This window comes from Monodelphis domestica, chromosome 2 (genome assembly GCF_027887165.1).
Source record: "Monodelphis domestica isolate mMonDom1 chromosome 2, mMonDom1.pri, whole genome shotgun sequence".
Lineage (NCBI taxonomy): Eukaryota > Metazoa > Chordata > Mammalia > Didelphimorphia > Didelphidae > Monodelphis > Monodelphis domestica.
In genome coordinates this window covers 132,401,105-132,419,817 of record NC_077228.1, presented here as the reverse complement: position 1 = coordinate 132,419,817, position 18,713 = coordinate 132,401,105, and the positions used below count along the sequence as shown (strand labels likewise).

The window sequence follows — 18,713 nt, the reverse complement described above, 5'->3', positions numbered from 1 at the left end:
TTACCCAACAAGGGTAAGGAGAAGGGAAAACCAAGGGGGGGAGGGGGAGAGGGAGAACAAAAAGGGAGGGTAAGAGAGGGGGGAGGGGGAGGGAACAAAAAGGGAGGGACTAAAAAGGGAAACATCAAGGGAGGGGACAAGGGGGACTGTTTCAAAGTAAATCACTGGACTAAAAGGTAGAGCCGAAGAAGAAAAGGTTAGAATTAGGGAAGGCAATCAAAATGCCAGGGAGTCCACAAATGACAATCATAACTTTGAACGTGAATGGGATGAACTCACCCATAAAACGTAGACGAATAGCAGAATGGATTAGAATCCAAAACCCTACCATATGTTGTCTTCAAGAAACACACATGAGGCGGGTTGACACCCACAAGGTCAGAATTAAAGGATGGAGTAAGACCTTCTGGGCTTCAACTGATAGAAAGAAGGCAGGAGTGGTAATCATGATATCTGATAAAGCCAATGCAAAAATAGACCTGATCAAAAGGGATAGGGAAGGTAATTATATTTTGTTAAAAGGGACTATAGACAATGAGGAAATATCATTAATCAATATGTATGCACCAAACAATATAGCACCCAAATTTCTAATGGAGAAACTAGGAGAATTGAAGGAAGAAATAGACAATAAAACCATACTAGTGGGAGACTTAAACCAACCATTATCAAATTTAGATAAATCAAATCAAAAAATAAATAAGAAAGAGGTAAAAGAAGTGAATGAAATCTTAGAAAAATTAGAATTAATAGACATATGGAGAAAAATAAATAGGGATAAAAAGGAATACACCTTCTTCTCAGCACCACATGGCACATTCACAAAAATTGACCATACATTAGGTCACAGAAACATAGCACACAAATGCAGAAAAGCAGAAATAATGAATGCAGCCTTCTCAGATCACAAGGCAATAAAAATAATGATTAGTAATGGTACATGGAAAACCAAATCTAAAACCAATTGGAAATTAAACAATATGATACTCCAAAACCGTTTAGTTAAAGAAGAAATCATAGAAACAATTAATAATTTCATCGAGGAAAATGACAATGGCGAAACATCCTTCCAAACCTTTTGGGATGCAGCCAAAGCGGTAATCAGAGGTAAATTCATATCCCTGAATGCTTATATTAACAAACAAGGGAGAGCAGAGATCAATCAATTGGAAATGCAAATGAAAAAACTGGAAAGCGATCAAATTAAAAACCCCCAGCAGAAAACCAAATTAGAAATCCTAAAAATTAAGGGAGAAATTAATAAAATCGAAAGTGATAGAACTATTGATTTAATAAATGAGACAAGAAGCTGGTACTTTGAAAAAACAAACAAAATAGACAAGGTACTGGTCAATCTAGTTAAAAAAAGGAAGGAAGAAAAGCAAATTCACAGCATTAAAGATGAAAAGGGGGACAGCACCTCCAATGAGGAGGAAATTAAGGCAATCATTAGAAATTACTTTGCCCAATTATATGGCAATAAATACACCAATTTAGGAGAAATGGATGAATATATACAAAAATACAAACTGCCTAGACTAACAGAAGAGGAAATAGAATTCCTAAATAATCCCATATCAGAAATTGAAATCCAACAAGCCATCAAAGAACTTCCTAAGAAAAAGTCCCCAGGGCCTGATGGATTCACCTGTGAATTCTATCAAACATTCAGAGAACAGTTAATCCCAATACTATACAAACTATTTGACATAATAAGCAAAGAGGGAGTTCTACCAAACTCCTTTTACGACACAAACATGGTACTGATTCCAAAACCAGGCAGGTCAAAAACAGAGAAAGAAAACTATAGGCCAATCTCCCTAATGAATATAGATGCAAAAATCTTAAATAGGATACTAGCAAAAAGACTCCAGCAAGTGATCAGAAGGATCATTCACCATGATCAAGTAGGATTCATACCAGGGATGCAGGGCTGGTTCAACATTAGGAAAACCATCCACATAATTGACCACATCAACAAGCAAACTAGCAAGAATCACATGATTATTTCAATAGATGCAGAAAAAGCCTTTGATAAAATACAACACCCATTCCTATTAAAAACACTAGAAAGCATAGGAATAGAAGGGTCATTCCTAAAAATAATAAACAGTATATATCTAAAACCAACAGCTAATATCATCTGCAATGGGGATAAACTAGATGCATTCCCAATAAGATCAGGAGTGAAACAAGGATGCCCATTATCACCTCTACTATTTGACATTGTACTAGAAACACTAGCAGTAGCAATTAGAGAAGATAAAGGAATTGAAGGCATCAAAATAGGCAAGGAGGAGACCAAGTTATCACTCTTTGCGGATGACATGATGGTCTACTTAAAGAATCCTAGAGATTCAACCAAAAAGCTAATTGAAATAATCAACAACTTTAGCAAAGTTGCAGGATACAAAATAAACCCACATAAATCATCAGCTTTTCTATATATCTCCAACACAGCTCAGCAGCAAGAACTAGAAAGAGAAATCCCATTCAAAATCACCTTAGACAAAATAAAATACCTAGGAATCTACCTCCCAAGACAAACACAGGAACTATATGAACACAACTACAAAACACTCGCCACACAACTAAAACTAGACTTGAACAAATGGAAAAACATTAACTGCTCATGGATAGGACGAGCCAATATAATAAAAATGACCATCCTACCCAAACTTATTTATCTATTTAGTGCCATACCCATTGAACTACCAAAATACTTCTTCACTGATTTAGAAAAAACCATAACAAAGTTCATTTGGAAGAACAAAAGATCAAGGATATCCAGGGAAATAATGAAAAAAAACACATATGATGGGGGCCTTGCAGTCCCTGACCTAAAACTATATTACAAAGCAGCAGTCATCAAAACAATTTGGTACTGGCTAAGAAATAGAAAGGAAGATCAGTGGAATAGACTGGGGGAAAGGGACCTCAGCAAGACAGTATACGATAAACCCAAAGATCCCAGCTTTTGGGACAAAAATCCACTATTTCATAAAAACTGCTGGGAAAATTGGAAGACAGTGTGGGAGAGACTAGGAATAGATCAACACCTCACACCCTACACCAAGATAAATTCAAAATGGGTGAGTGACTTAAACATAAAGAAGGAAACCATAAGTAAATTGGGTAAACACAGAATAGTATACATGTCAGACCTTTGGGAGGGGAAAGGCTTTAAAACCAAGCAAGATATAGAAAGAATCACAAAATGTAAAATAAATAATTTTGACTACATCAAACTAAAAAGCTTTTGTACAAACAAAACCAATATAACTAAAATCAGAAGGGAAACAACAAATTGGGAAAAAATCTTCATAGAAACCTCTGACAAAGGTTTAATTACTCATATTTATAAAGAGCTAAATCAATTGTACACAAAATCAAGCCATTCTCCAATTGATAAATGGGCAAGGGAAATGGATAGGCAGTTCTCAGATAAAGAAATCAAAACTATTAACAAGCACATGAAGAAGTGTTCTACATCTCTTATAATCAGAGAGATGCAAATCAAAACAACTCTGAGGTATCACCTCACCCCTAGCAGATTGGCTAACATAACAGCAAAGGAAAGTAATGAATGCTGGAGGGGATGTGGCAAAGTAGGGACATTAATTCATTGCTGGTGGAGCTGTGAACTGATCCAACCATTCTGGAGGGCAATTTGGAACTATGCCCAAAGGGCGACAAAAGAATATCTACCCTTTGACCCAGCCATAGCACTGCTGGGTCTGTACCCCAAAGAGATAATGGACACAAAGACTTGTACAAAAATATTCATAGCTGCGCTCTTTGTGGTGGCCCAAAACTGGAAAATGAGGGGATGCCCATCAATTGGGGAATGGCTGAACAAACTGTGGTATATGTTGGTGATGGAGTACTATTGCGCTAAAAGGAATAATAAAGTGGAGAAGTTCCATGGAGACTGGAACAACCTCCAGGAAGTGATGCAGAGCGAGAGGAGCAGAACCAGGAGAACATTGTACACAGAGACAAACACACTGTGGTATCATCGAACGTAATGGACTTCTCCATTAGTGGTGGTGTAATGTCCCTGAACAACTTGCAGGGACCCAGGAGAAAAAAACACCATTCATAAGCAAAGGATAAACTATGGGAGTGGAAACACCGAGAAAAAGCAACTGCCTGAATACAAAGATTGAGGGGACATGACAGAGGATAGACTCTAAATGAACACTCTAATGCAAATACTATCAACAAAGCAATGGGTTCAAATCAAGAAAACATCTAATGCCCAGTGGACTTACGCGTCGGCTATGGGGGGTTGGGGGGGGGAGGAAAAGAAAATGATCTATGTCTTTAACGAATAATGCTTGGAAATGACCAAATAAAATATATTTAAAAAAAAAAAAAAAAGACAGAATCGGTAAAATGACTCCCTCTATCGGAGTCAATACGTGCTGGTAGGCCAAAACGAGGAATAATTTCTTTTAAAAGTATCTTTGCAACAAAATCTGCTGTGGCTCGGGTCGTAGGAAATGCTTCTGGCCATCTGGTTAGTTGATCTACAATTACTAGACAAAATTTATAACGTCCAGCCTTTGGCATTGTTATGAAATCTATCTGTAGATGTTCAAAAGGTGTGTAAGCCAGAGGACGTCCCCCAAAGGCTTTTCCACGATATGCATGTTGGTTATATGCCTGGCAAATAGGACAGGCTGAACATACTTTAGAGGCTACAGTAGTTATACCAGGGGCTATCCATACTCTCTTGACAGAGTCCACGATGCCCTGGGTGCCAAAATGACCATTTTTATGAATAGATTGGCAAATTTGGTTATAGAAACTTCTAGGGAGCAGGGGTTTTCCTTCAGGTGACACCCATACTCCATTAATTTGTTTTGCTTTAAATTTTTGTTTCCATTTTTCCACTTCCTTTTCATTATAGGAGAGTGATAAATTTAAATTATCAGTGGTTGTTAATGTTAAAATTAATCCAGGTCCTTCTATGGCTGCTAGTTTTGCAGCGGCATCTGCTCGGTCATTTCCTCTAGAGACAGGGTCAGAGCCACCTGTATGGGCAGAGCAATGAACTACAGCTAGGGCTTTAGGCAGTTTGAGAGCAGAAAGAACTTCATTAATAATTTCTGCATTAGCTATGGATTTTCCAGCTGAGGTTAAAAATCCTCTTTGGAGCCATAGCATCCCGACTGAGTGACAAATGCCGAAAGCATATCTAGAATCCGTATAAATTGTTGCCTTTTTATCCTTGGCAATTATACAAGCTTGTTTTAGAGCTATGAGTTCTGCTCCTTGAGCGCTAATGTTAGAAGGTAGTGAAGCTGACCATTCAGTGGCAAATTCTGAGACTACCGCAGCTCCAGTGTAACGTATGCCATCCCTCATAAAAGAGGAACCATCGGTAAATAAAATCAGATCTGCATTTTCTAAGGGAGTGTCCAAGAGATTATCTCGAGGCTTTTCTGCCATGGACACTAATGTTTCACAGTTATGTAGTGGTTCTCCTGAAGTGGGTAAATCTGGAAGCAAGGTGGCAGGGTTAAGAGTTGAACAGCGTTTCAAGGTAATATTTTCACTATTTAATAAGGTTATTTCATACCTTGTAATTCTCTGATCCGAGAATGCCTGTGTTCTATGTTTTACCAATAATGCTTCAATCTCATGTGGGCACATTATTGTTAATGGACATCCCAATACTAAATCAACGGTTTTTGTTACTAGTAAGGCTGTAGCAGCTACTCCTCTAAGGCATGGTGGTGCTCCTGCTGCTACTGGGTCTAGTTGGGCAGAATAATAAGCAATTGGGCGCTGAGAAGGTCCCAAAGTCTGAGTTAACACACCAGAGGCTACTCCTCTTCGCTCATGCACATATAAAGTAAATGGCTTGTTGTAATCTGGGATGCCTAGAGCAGGGGCAGACATGATAGCCTTTTTCAGATCTGTTAGAGCTGACAAGTGTTCAGGCTCTAATTTGAGGGGTTCAGGAACCGAATCCTTTGTTAATGCTATAAGGGGTTTAGTGATTTCCCCATAGCAAGGAATCCATTGTCTACAAAACCCTGTTGCTCCTAAAATTGCTCTCAGCTGTTTCTTAGTGGTAGGAGCACTCAATTTTTGAATGTTCTCAATTCGTTTTGGAGAAATATAACGAGCACCCGCAGTCAAGATGAATCCCAAATATTCTACTTTTTGGAGACACCATTGAACTTTATCCTTAGAGATTTTATGTCCTCTTTTGTGCAATTCCAAAAGAAGGTGTTTGCTATCTTCTTGACATGTTTCTGCATCTGTTGAAGCCAAGAGTAGATCATCTACATATTTGATTAATTTGCTATTTTTAAATGTTATATTGTCTGTGTCTTGGCTCAAAATTTGCTCAAATAAGCTCGGACTTTCGACATAACCCTGTGGCAGCCGACACCAGGTATATTGTGAGCCCTTCCAGGTGAAAGCAAAAATATGCCTGGAGTTTTCATGTATTGGTATGGAAAAGAAAGCTGAACACAAGTCTACTACTGTAAAGTATGTAGCTGTGCTAGGAATAGATGAAATAATAGTATGTATGTTAGAAACTACGGAGTGTCTCTTTATAACATGATTATTCACTGCCCTTAGATCCTGTACGAATCTATAGATGTGTTTGCCATCGGGTCCTTTTTTTGGTTTTTTAATTGGCAGGATGGGCGTGTTGTATTCAGATTTGCAAGGGATTATTATTCCCTGTTCTATTAATGAGTTAATAACTGGTGTAATACCCTCAATTGCCTCCTTTGAGAGGGGATACTGAGGGATAGAAGGAGGTGGGCTAGATTTAGTTTTTATCTGCACAGGAACAGCAGATTTGAGTAAGCCTACGTCAGAAGAAGATGTGGCCCAAAGAGACTCCGGTATATCTTTAGGTATTTCAAAAATGGAAGGTTCTTTTGCCTCCTGGTTTTCCGAGAGAAGTACAGGGAGTAATTTTAAAGATTCCTCTGGTACTTCTAATGATAATGAGCCATCTGGGGAGCAGGTTATTGTGGCTCTGAGTTTGCATAGAAGGTCCCTCCCCAGCAAATTTAAAGGGGAGTCAGGCATCAAAAGGAAGGAGTGTTGTACCTCTAGGGGTCCTACAGACACCATTCTAGGAGGAAGTCTTTTAACTCTTTGGGTTATTCCTGATACTCCCATTACATTCTCTGAGCCAATAGAATAACATTGTAAATCAGGTGTTCTCTTTAATACAGACCAGGAAGCTCCGGTGTCTAATAGACAATCATAATAGGTGTTACCCACTTTTAAGGTAACATGGGGTTCATTAGTATGGGGAGGGCAGTGGATAGGGACAACGGGTAGTAGGACATCAGGGTCTGGGAAATCAAAGGTTGTATCCTCTGATTCCTGTGCCCCAGCCCCCCCCGGGCACCATCATTGTGTTTGGGATATTCCTTGGGCACCCCCCTGAAGGGCACCTCTCTGAGGGTCATTAGTACCTCGAGTAATTTTTGGACGAGCGCCATTTCTCATATATTGTTGAGTATTATCATTAAAATTTTCTTCAATTTGAGCATTGTCATTAAATTCCCAATTCCTATTTCTATAATTCTGGTTTCTAAAGCTCTTATTTCTATATTCATTATAGTTATTTCCATAGTCATTATTATAATTTCTAGAATTTTGGTTTCTATAACCATTATCATAATTTCTATAGTTATTATTTCTAAAACCATTATTAAACTGTGTATTCCTTCCAAACATCTTAAGAAAGGTTCTACATTCCATCATTTTGTGGCCCTTCTTCTCACAGAAGTGGCAAGTAATGGATTGATAATTGGATTTCTGGAGAGGGGCAATTGTCGTTGGTTCATTATCATGCCCACTTTCTAATTTAGTTATCCTATCTATTACACATCTCATTTTTTTCTTCATTTCCTCCATGTCATCATTATTCTCTTTCTCCTTTTCTTCGTTTCCCTTAAAAACATATATAGCTGTTTTTCGCAATTCTTCAAGGTCCATATCTGACCATCTTGGGCATTGTGTTTTAAAATAATTTTTAATTACTTTGCAAGAATTGTTTACAAAGATTCTTCTAACTTGTCTTAAACTATTCTCTTTATTTAAGTCCCAATCTAAGTATCTGTCCCCAAACTCGATAATTCTGTCCATAAATCTGGAGGGTGTTTCGTTTTCCTTTTGCTTAATTTTTTCCAGTTCCATCCACTTATCTGTACTGTCCGCACATTCCTTCATGGCCGTGAGGATGGCCTCTCTACAACGGTATAGTTGTAGATAGTCCTCAGGATTATTATAGTCCCATTCGGGATCCTGAGATGGCCAATGTGCTGCATTACGCCCCCGGGTTTTGTTGACATGAGCAATTATTTTATTTTTTTCACGTTCACTTAAAAAAGCCTGTAGTAAGCTCTCAACGTCCTTGTAAGACGGATTATACTGAAAAAATATGTCTCCCATCTTTTTTGTTACTAGAAAAGGATCTTGTTCATATGTGGGGATATTTCGTGTAAATTCATTTATTTCTTGGGGAGTAAACGGTATCCTATGTCTTAAAGTCACCACATCCCCATTTCATCCTATTTCAGGTACTTCTCTTAGAGGAAACAGGCCTCTAGTTGAATTTTGCACCTGTGGGTCAGTTTGACAAGGACAGGTTTCTCTAGGAGGACAAGATCTCCCTTGCATTGGAATTTGGTTTTCTGTAGGAGAAGGAACATGAGAAGCTGGGATTGCAGGGGAAGGGTTTTGGGGATTAAATTCAGACAAGATTTGCACTACACGAGAGAAGCAGTCTGTTAACTGGGCTATAGGGAAGGTGTTTTCCATCTCTATTTCAGGGAAGGAAATTTCCTCATTCAAAGGTTCAGAAACAGGTCTGTTTCTGGTAGAGTGGGTGTTTGCCCATTGATCCTGTAAGAAACATTTTAGATCTTCTAATTGGGCTTGCATTTTATCCTCAATTTTTCCTATTTTATCTTCCATATCTCCCATTTTATCCTCAATATTTCCTATTTTATTCTCAATATTTCCTATTTTATCCTCAAGTTTTTCTATTTTATTCTCAATATTTCCTATTTTATCCTCAATTTTTTCTATTGTATCCTCGATTTTTTCTATTTTATCCTCAATTTTTTCTATTTTATCCTCAATATTTTCTATTTTATCCTCAATATTTTCTATTTTATCCTCATTTTTTTCTATTTTATCCTCAACATTTTCTATTTTATCCTCAATATTTTCTATTTTATCCTCATTTTGTTTTATTTTATCCTCATTTTGTTTTATTTTATCCTCATTTTGTTTTATTTTATCCTCATTTTGTTTTATTTTATCCTCAATATTTTTTATTTTTTCATCTCTAAATATAGTATTGAGGAGTACAAAAATGACAGTACCTATTAATATAAAAATTTGGAGGTATCCTTCATTCCTCAACGCCCCTACTTCTTCAGCTGCCATATAATTGTCAAAGAATGTAGTACTCATTTTTATATATATATTTTGTAATTTCACAAAACACGTGGGGAGCAGGGCAAAGCAACAAACTTTCCACAGGGTTTTTTTTTTTTTTAATCCAGGAAGTTGTTCCTTAAGGGAAAGGATATTTAGAAACAGTTCTTCCAGCCAGGACTTTAGAGTCCTGTTGCTGAGATTTAAAAACAGCTGTTTTCTGTCTATCAGAGTCACACAGCTGGGAAGTATCTGAGGTCCGATTTGAACCCAGGACCTTCTGCCTCTAGGGCTGGCTCTCAATCCGCTGAGCTACCCAGCTGTCCCTTAAGATTAAAGGGAAGAAAAAGAAAAAACTGCTGATTCCAATTTAACTTAAGGAGAAAAGAGAAAAAGTTTTTTATACTCACGTGTTCTAGCAGCTGTGTCTTTAAGCCAAGTTTTTTTTTTTTTTAAAAAAAAAAAGGACTAAGTGGTGAAACAGTATAGTAAAAAGGCAAGGAAAAAGTTTTATTGAGAGGATTCTTTAGACTCCCGTGTGGTCAGCCACAATGTTACAAGGGAATCACTTTAAAAGACTGATATATATTAATTTAAGGTCGCCAAGGAATCAGCTATGTAATTCCTAAATGAAAAACTCAAGTCAGCCGTCAGCCTTTTTTGGAGTTTAATTACAATAGGAGCAAGAAAGGAATTAGAGATATATATATATATAGAGAGAAAGGGGAGAGAAGGGAATAGGGCTTAAATACCCCTTCTGTTTAGGCTGGGCCAAAAGGCCCAAGCCCTTAGATAGCTGGGGCAAAGAAAAGAGATCAGTCCCTATTACTCACGTGTCCAAAATGGAGAAACAGTCTCAGAGGCCCCCACCTTCAGCTTCCTTCAGAGCAAGCTTCCTCAGAGCCCAGGAACCACACCGACCAAAACCTCCATCCTCCTCCCAGTCTCCAGACCCTCCTATCTTTAAGGACACCATCCAAGTTGCCTCCCCTCAGTCCTCACATCTACCAATCACTCTTCATCAATTTCCCTGTCAATGGAGGCTCTCGCTTAACCCAGGACCGCCCAGAGGTTTCTGGCTTTTGCACATGTCTGTTGAAGGTCATATTTTCAAATGATTAAATCTATACTCCTTTGCTACAGCCCTTTCTAAATCCTGTTAACTTGAGTATGGTAGAGATTGGAATAATTAAATTTTGATCTAGGCTGCAGCCCTTACTCAATCCTATTAGGACTGAATAGGGTGGAGATTTATTCCAAGTATCTCCATTGTATCAATTCTAAAATCAATCAAGACTCAAAGAAATTCCTGTTCTATGCTCAAGCATAGGTCAAAGTCCTTTCCATTGTTCAGCAAAAGGTTTTCTGTCCTAAAGTAATCTTAAGAAGGGAAGAGAAGGAACCTCCCATGCCAATGGAGTTCCCATTCCAATAGACTATCAGTAAGAAATTTTCCAAGTATGAAATATCCCAATGGTGAAATTTTCAACAATTATAAGTCTAAGGAAATTTGAGGTTTACACCATGAAGGTAGGCAATATGATACAGATTGTATATATATTATCATATAATACACATTTTCATGATCCTTATGTTGTGAAAGAAGAGACACATTGCCTACCCTAGAGAAAAATTCAAGGAGCAAATAAAATAAAGAATGTTATATTTCAATTTGCATTTAGATACTAATTGTTTCTTTTATGGAGGTGGATATTCTCTTTTTTTTTCATAAGTCTCTTGGAGTTGTCTTGGCTCCTTGTTTTGTTTTTATTATAAAGTCATACATAACTGAAAAAAAAAGGTTCTACTTGTTAATGCTACAGGTAGTAATACTACAGGTCTATTAATACTATAGCTATTAATACGCTTAATTTTTGTAGATGAGGAAACAGAGGTTAAGTGACTTATCTGTCATCCCAAAGCTAGTAAGTATAAGAGACGATCCCTCAGGGTTCACTTGATTTTAGTTCTACTGCTTTTTATATTCTGCCCCTTCTCCAACTCTTCCATGCTACCCTCTTATTTTCTTTATAGTTATGCATCAAGAAATCATTATAAGTTTTGGAGTTAGAAGATTTAAGTTTGAATCCAGGCTCTGCCTCCTAGCTAAATAACCTTGGGCAAATTATTTAACTTCTCAGAATGCTTTCTCACACTTATGAGGAAAATGCTTTTAAAACAGTAAATTATTATTATAAATGGTCATATAGCTAAATACATTATTATTGAATGAAGAGCATAGTTTGAGGAACTAATTTTTATTTTTAATACAGCTCAGGTGTTTGCTATATTTTTATATTTAATATCACTTATTTAACATGATCTATAAAATACAAACTTCAACAAATATGACAATCAAACTTAATGAAATAATATTTAACAGTCTACAAAACCATGTTATTCATCTTTGTAGACTGATATCATATCTTTGGAGAAATAGTTATAATTCTGTTTATATAATTTAAAACAAAGTTGATGAATAAAATTCCCTATATATAAAATTAGAGAGATAACAAATAAATGTGTGTGTATATGCATATGTGTGTCTTTATGGAGAGGAGCACAGATTAGTACAATATCCAAGTTACTTAAATAAATGTGATTCCTGATATGCAATTTATTTAAATCTTACTTTGCCAAACTAGTATTTACATTTCATTGTGCATATTCCAGGGCTATGGAAATTTAATTCACATCAATCTTTTATTAATTCTTATGAATGTACAACAATAAACATAGCAGAGCTGGCCTCATATCTTAGAGCAAAAGTTCTTCATCTGGGATTTAGGAATTTGTTCTTTTAGTACCTATATTCCAATGTAACTGATTTCCTATGTATTTTATTTTATGTACTTAAGAACTTTTTTTTTTCTGAGAAGTGGTTTATAGGCTTCTACCAGAGGACCAAAGGGGTGGGGAGTGGGGTCCATGGCACAAAAAAGGTTAAAATCTCTTACTTTAAGATAATGCCCAGACTGCCTTTGAGGAAATCACATAACTGTTTTTTTTATAAAGTTCTTTTCATTGCCTTACATTAGAAGTATAAAATAATCAACCGTTTGCTTAGTGCTTCATAATAATTGTAAGTTCTAAGCAGCAACAAGTCACATGTCCTACTTACTATTATTTTAATTTATTATTATTATTATTATTATTTCCTCAAACAGATCTGTAGTCTCATCAATTTGGTGCTACTCTCAACATATCTCAGCCTATCTATTTTGTGTGACTCTTGCATATGTCCTCCCCCTAATTTACTACAGAGAATCTACTCAAATGCTTTAGGAGTCCACATTGCTGTCTCCTGACATTGCAATGATACCAAGGAAACTTGTGATAGGTGGCTATCATTTGTCATCTTGATCCTCTCACCAGCAAATCACCTCCTCCTAACATTTCCCTCATGAATTCTTTATCCCCATTGTTCTTCACAATTCTTCACTGGGGATACTTCCTAGCTGTGTGATCCTGGGCATGTCATTTAAATCCCCGTTGCTTATCGTTACCATTATTTTACCTTGGAACCAATACACAGTATTGATTCTAAGATGTACGGTAAGGGTTTAAAAACAATTCTTAATTGGTTTTACAATTCTCATGCCTATTATGTGCCTTTCCATTACCCTTTATATAATAATAATTTTTCAGTTCTTTGGAGACTGTTGGGTTTCATTTTTCATAGCCATACAATAGCACCATTGGAATTTGATGTTAAAAAAGTGAGTCTTTGTTTCGGGGAGAAGCTTGGAGTCATTAAAGAAATTTTGCAATTTCCTGAAGGCAATCCAATCCATTCCAGTCTTCACCTCTTGTTTAATTCTAGTCCCAAATCATTGTCAATTTGTATTTTCCATCTTTCCATCTCACATAGATGTAAGAAGGATGGACAAGCTCCTCATGTGTCCTCTCTTTTCCTTTCTTTTCCTTCCTTTTCCAAATTCTTGACCCTTGCTCCATGAAACCACTAAGAACTTTAGTACAGTAGATCCAGAGGAAGAATCAGTCACAGAGAATTTGTTTTATGGAATATGGTATAGGTTTGATTGAGTAGCATTGACAAATAACATACAATATATATTCCTCATCACCAAAATAGTTTAATAAATATTTATTAAATTTTAAGTAAAAAAAGCATATACTATCCTGATGATGTGTTAGAAATATGACCATAGCACATGAATTTCAGCACATTATATCAGTTACTAATCTTAAAAAGCAATTTAAATCAATAATATAGCCAGTAGTCTCAGACTCAAATTGCTTTTTTTGTTTTATATTTACTTCCGTAGTATATTCACAGTGTTATTGCTGAACGCTTTATTTTTCTTCAGAAAGACTTAACATAGGCCATCTTTCAGGATTTCCCTCGTATTCCTGATACCTGCACCTCATATTCTCTCAAAATCAGTGTCCATTCTCTCTTCTATTGCTCCAACCTCAGAGGAAGAGGTAGTCTGTTTCCATGCTAAGGCAAAACCCCTTTCCTTTCCTTTCCTTTCCTTTCCTTTCCTTTCCTTTCCTTTCCTTTCCTTTCCTTTCCTTTCCTTTCCTTTCCTTTCCTTTCCTTTCCTTTCCTTTCCTTTCCTTTCCTTTCCTTTCCTTTCCTTTCCTTTCCTTTCCTTTCCTTTCCTTTCCTTTCCTTTCCTTTCCTTTCCTTTCCTTTCCTTTTCTTTTCTTTTCTTTTCTTTTCTTTTCTTTTCTTTTCTTTTCTTTCTTCCCCTTACCTTCCATCTTGGAATCAATACTGTGTATTGGTTCTAAGGCACAAGAGTGGTAAGGGCTAGGCAATGGGGGTTAAGTGACTTGCCCAGGGTCACACAGCTGGGAAGTGTCTGAGGCCATATTTGAACCTAGGACCTCCCATCTCTAGGCCTGGCTCTCAATCCACTGAGCTACCCAGCTGCTCCCACAAAATTCCTTTTCATATGTCCCTGTTACCATCTTCTCTGAGACCTTACCCCATTGAACATCAACTCAGATTCCTTCACCTTTGGTGCCTTCTTCTATAGGAGGCCTACCTTTATTGATCCGCTCACTTGTCTCCCCTGAAATTACTTTGTATTTATTCTGTAGACATTTTTCATCTACTCATCTTTGAATATGTTGTTTACTGCCAGTTTAATGATCTTTATGAGGACAGGAACTGTCTCACTTTTGCCTTCCTATTCACATAGTAGGCACTCAGTAAATGCTAGTCAAGTTAAGTTGAAGTAATTGGGTTATATATATGCCTTTGGACATAGGAATAAAGGTCTTACATATGAATTGGGTGCTCTGTGGGATTGAGATTCTTGGCAAAGATAATAAAACTAGGTTGAAGTAAATAACAACGTAGAGATACAGATTAAGTTTTGTGTCAGATTTTTACAATTCTGTGCTTTTTGTCTTTCAGGTTGCAAATATTTTATGTATGTTTGTAAACAAGGTCGTAAAGTCCAAGAGAAAAGTATTAAAACAGTGAAGAGATTTGTGATGAAACACAATATCTTAAATTCAGAAGAACTCTAGTGTTCCAAAATTATGGTATAATGAAGAGATCACTGGAATTAGTCAAAGGACCTCAATTTGTGTTCCAGTTTTGACATCTGCATAATCTTGTGAAAGACACCAACGCAGTTCCTTATCTATAAATTGGGGGAAATACCTACCTGCTTTGCCCACAAGATGGTTGTGAGGAAGACATTTAATGAATGAAAAGCATTATTAAAATGTGTACACAAAAGTACTCCTGTTAAAAGAAGACAGTTTTCAGGAAAAACATTGTTTTTGTATTTTAAAATTCTCATAATTAGTTTTGCATAGAAAACTTGTTTCAGCATAACTGTAGCTTCACTGCAACTATGTTTATTCTTTGTTTCTAACTTTTTTAAGGAATAATAAAATAGCTCATTCAAGAAGAAATATTCTCTTTGTTAAGTAATTCCTTATGCTATCTGGTGATAAGATACATTGTGGGTATTGGAGTCTCTCCCCATCTGAGTGAAGGTGCACTCCTGCAAGTCAACCTGAGAGAAAGATCTGAGAGTCACTGTTGGTGCTGTCTGTTTAGGATGAAGTGGGCTTTGGGCTCCATTTTTGGTTCATATTGTTGGTTTTCCTTCAGGTTAATTGAACCATCAATAAGGTGGAGATTTTTCAGTGTGATGGGGGAAATGTAAACATTCTCTTGGATCATTCATGAGTATTTTGAGTAAGCAAATATTCCAGATATTATAGTTTGTTTCAGTCTCTCAGGAATTGGCTTCATGAAAATCTAATGTTAAATGAAATAACAGTATGGGGACAATATAGAGAAAATGCTTTAAATAAAAGATGTGTCTGGGCAGCACTAATTTGGGTAATAAAAGATTAAAATAGGAGGGGGAAGGGATAGATGACATTTTCTTGGGTTAAAAACTCTCCCTTATGGTAATGATGAAGGGCTTTTCCCAGCACCTGTCTTCTAGTGGGAAGGGCTTCCTTAGATAAGACAGGGAATAAGACTTATCCAGACTGAATGAATAACAGTCTGCTGTTATTCTCTGCTCGTAATTCTACGTATTAATAGTGTTATAGTCAAAGGAATTGTAGAGGATTGATTCAGTTTTCCTTTCCACAATAGCAATTCTACAAAATTATATTGCCTGGGGCAGTACTACATGGAGCCGTGCTATCCTTCTCTGGATCAGTTGTCCATGGGGGTTGTCTCTTCAATAGTATAAGTTAAAACCTATTGGTATTTTCTTATTCTGTGCAATGTCTGTCTCCAAAAATATCATTCCATTGAATATCATCCTAATATGCTGGTACCCATCCTTTGTTCCTGGAGAATGATATAGAGTTCTTACCCAGATGTATCCCCCAAATCAGTCATTTGAAGTATAATTCACCAATTCCAGCATCCTATGTGATACCTGAAATAACTCTGAAATCATGTTTTTAAGGTCCTCTCCACTGAACTGCATTTTCATGTGCAGTGTTAAGATCCTGTTGGGTTGGGGTTCCCTTGTTTTGAAACATGGATGTCCTACCTGGGAAGTATTATGACTTCCCACTTATTCTTTCCCTAGACATTGATGAGGGTCTTTTGTATTTGATATTAAAAATATAACCTTTGTCCTAAAGTCCAGGGTACCAGATTTTAACTCACCGGGAGAATCCCATAACCAATGGACTTTGGAACTGAGGTTACATTAAAGTTACAGATTCTTTGGACTTAAAGTCAGAATGAAGCTTAAAAATCACTCTTATAAGGCTATAATTTTCCTCTGTTAATTGATCAATCATAATCATTTTAGCACTAGGAGTAGGGGATGGGGTGGAAACAGAGATGAGATCTGTCTTTTAACAGCTTCTCATTGTGTCTCATTGTGGTTGGATTTCTCCCCTCTCTCCTTTAAATGAAGATGGGGGAGATCTCACAGGGAGAATGACTTCTCTATCCTTTAGGAAGAGCTCTGCCCAGCAAATTGCTACTAAAACTTCATGGAGAAAGAGGAGAGAGGGGGAAGAAGGAGGAGGGAGAGGAGGAGGAACAGAGAGGGAGGGATCAAGTAGAAAGCAGGCAAGCCAACCTGAGTAAACAGCAGTTTGAGTGTTCCCCAGGCCAAGATGCTGAGAGGGTTTGTTCTTAGAGGTGGTCCAAGGATCCCAGCATCTAGTATTGGCTCCCAGTTTCCAAAATCTTCTTATGTCTCTTGCTTTTGCCTCTTGCTCTTCCTAAGCCAGGCTGCCTTTCTTCAGGGACATCCACAGTGCCTGGATTATGGGCCCCCCTTCAAACCTCCTGTGCACCTAGAGTTCTGCTCTTATTATGAAACGTTTGGTTGCTGTGATCAGAGCAAGGACAACCGCATTGCTGCCCGCTATTTGGACATCATGGAGTACTTCGACCTGAAAGGCCATGAGCTGTGTGGTGGTTATATCAAGGATATCCTGTGCCAGGTAGGGAAGGATATGATGGATATGAGGCAGCAAAGGATGGAGACTTTAAGGATAGGTACAAGCCTGATCTTAGCTGCTAGGGGGCAGTGCCAGGATAGATGGAAATAGTAATGGAGAATCCATTCCACTCTTCTCCATCACTAATCTCAGATTTGGAGGGGAATGCAGGAACTATACACTTCAAACTGTTCCTAATTAAGAATTACCAACCAGAAGTCATCTAGTTTCTATTTAAAGACTTGGTGACAAGGAATTCACTACCTACAGGGGCTGCTCCTAATCCTATGCTCCCCATCAGGATAGGAGCTTTGCCAGCTAAACCTCCCAGGTTCTGATTATACTAGCATTCCTTTTCTCTATGTTGCCTATATGGACAGGGACACCACAGAGAGTAGAAGGGTATAAGATAGGCTTTAACTGACTTCAAGGACTCTGACAGGAGCTGCGCTTCTTGGAGCCTTCTTAGTTTTCTGGAAGAGAAAATGTGGCTGTACTTTGTAGGATTCTCTCTTTAACCTGTATCCTCTCTCTAATGCTCAGGGAAGTTTGAAATAATTTCCTTATGGGATTTTTTTTTTTTTTGCAAGAGGGTCAAAGTTGAGTGGGGATGGGTTTCTGAGGAGGTGTAGCCACTCCTGCATCTTCTTCAGTCCTTGAGGGGAAAGTATGGGGCCATTCTTTGCTGAGTCCTCTCTAGTTTCTGGGGATTCAATGGCATTCAGTCCCTCCTGGGTCTTCTCTTCAGTGCCAGGATAGTGATGGGGCCGAGGGCAGGGGGAGCAAGGGTAAAAAAGAGCAGTTCTGTCCCCAGAAACCTGGCTCCATAGAATTCCAGGAGCTGGTTCAGTAAACGTCATGCTGCTGACGGTGTGAGTCATGGAGTCTTTGCTTTTACCAACTCTCCTGGATTCAGCCAAAATCCACATTCCGAAGAAGCACCAACTTAGTTTTCTTCAACCTCAAAATGTGAACTGTGAAAATACATTTGTACTTTGAGAGTACTGGGGCATGGGAGATGGAAGGTTAGGCAGGAAGAGGGAATAACACCAGGAAACAGAAGAGATTATTTTATTGGGAAAAATCATCAGTAACGTACATCGAGAGAGGCAGTGTAGCATAATGTTAGAGAGCTAGCCTTGAGGTCAACAAGATCGGGGTTCAAGTCTCATCTCTGTCACATACTGGCTGTGTTTCCTTAAGCAATACACTGTAACATCTTGGTGCACCAAACAATGTAAGTCAAGAAGGGTCACAAAAGATACGTTGGTAGAAAAAATTCTTCAACAGACTCTCCCAAGGATGAAATCACAGATCCAGTTAAAAAAATCTATATCTATATCTATATCTATATCTAT

The 18,713-nt window shown here is 37.6% G+C and overlaps 2 protein-coding genes across 3 annotated transcripts in view; both read left to right on the top strand.

Annotated features, from left to right (window-relative positions):
• LOC130457151 (TATA box-binding protein-associated factor RNA polymerase I subunit A-like) overlaps positions 1–15,336 on the top strand; it is a 50,903-nt gene extending 35,567 nt beyond the window's left edge. The window contains exon 11 of the mRNA XM_056815968.1: positions 14,828–15,336. Within this exon, the coding sequence (XP_056671946.1) occupies positions 14,828–14,943 (116 nt within the window). The 3' untranslated portion in view covers positions 14,944–15,336. The remainder of the gene's footprint in view (positions 1–14,827) is intronic.
• A 102-nt stretch (positions 15,337–15,438) lies between these two features.
• Positions 15,439–18,713, top strand: part of HHIPL2 (HHIP like 2) — a 148,858-nt gene continuing 145,583 nt past the window's right edge. For both annotated transcript variants that reach the window (XM_001375968.5, XM_056815967.1), the window contains exon 1: positions 15,439–17,358. In XM_001375968.5, coding sequence (XP_001376005.2) covers positions 17,026–17,358 — 333 coding nt within the window. In that variant the 5' untranslated portion in view covers positions 15,439–17,025. The remainder of the gene's footprint in view (positions 17,359–18,713) is intronic.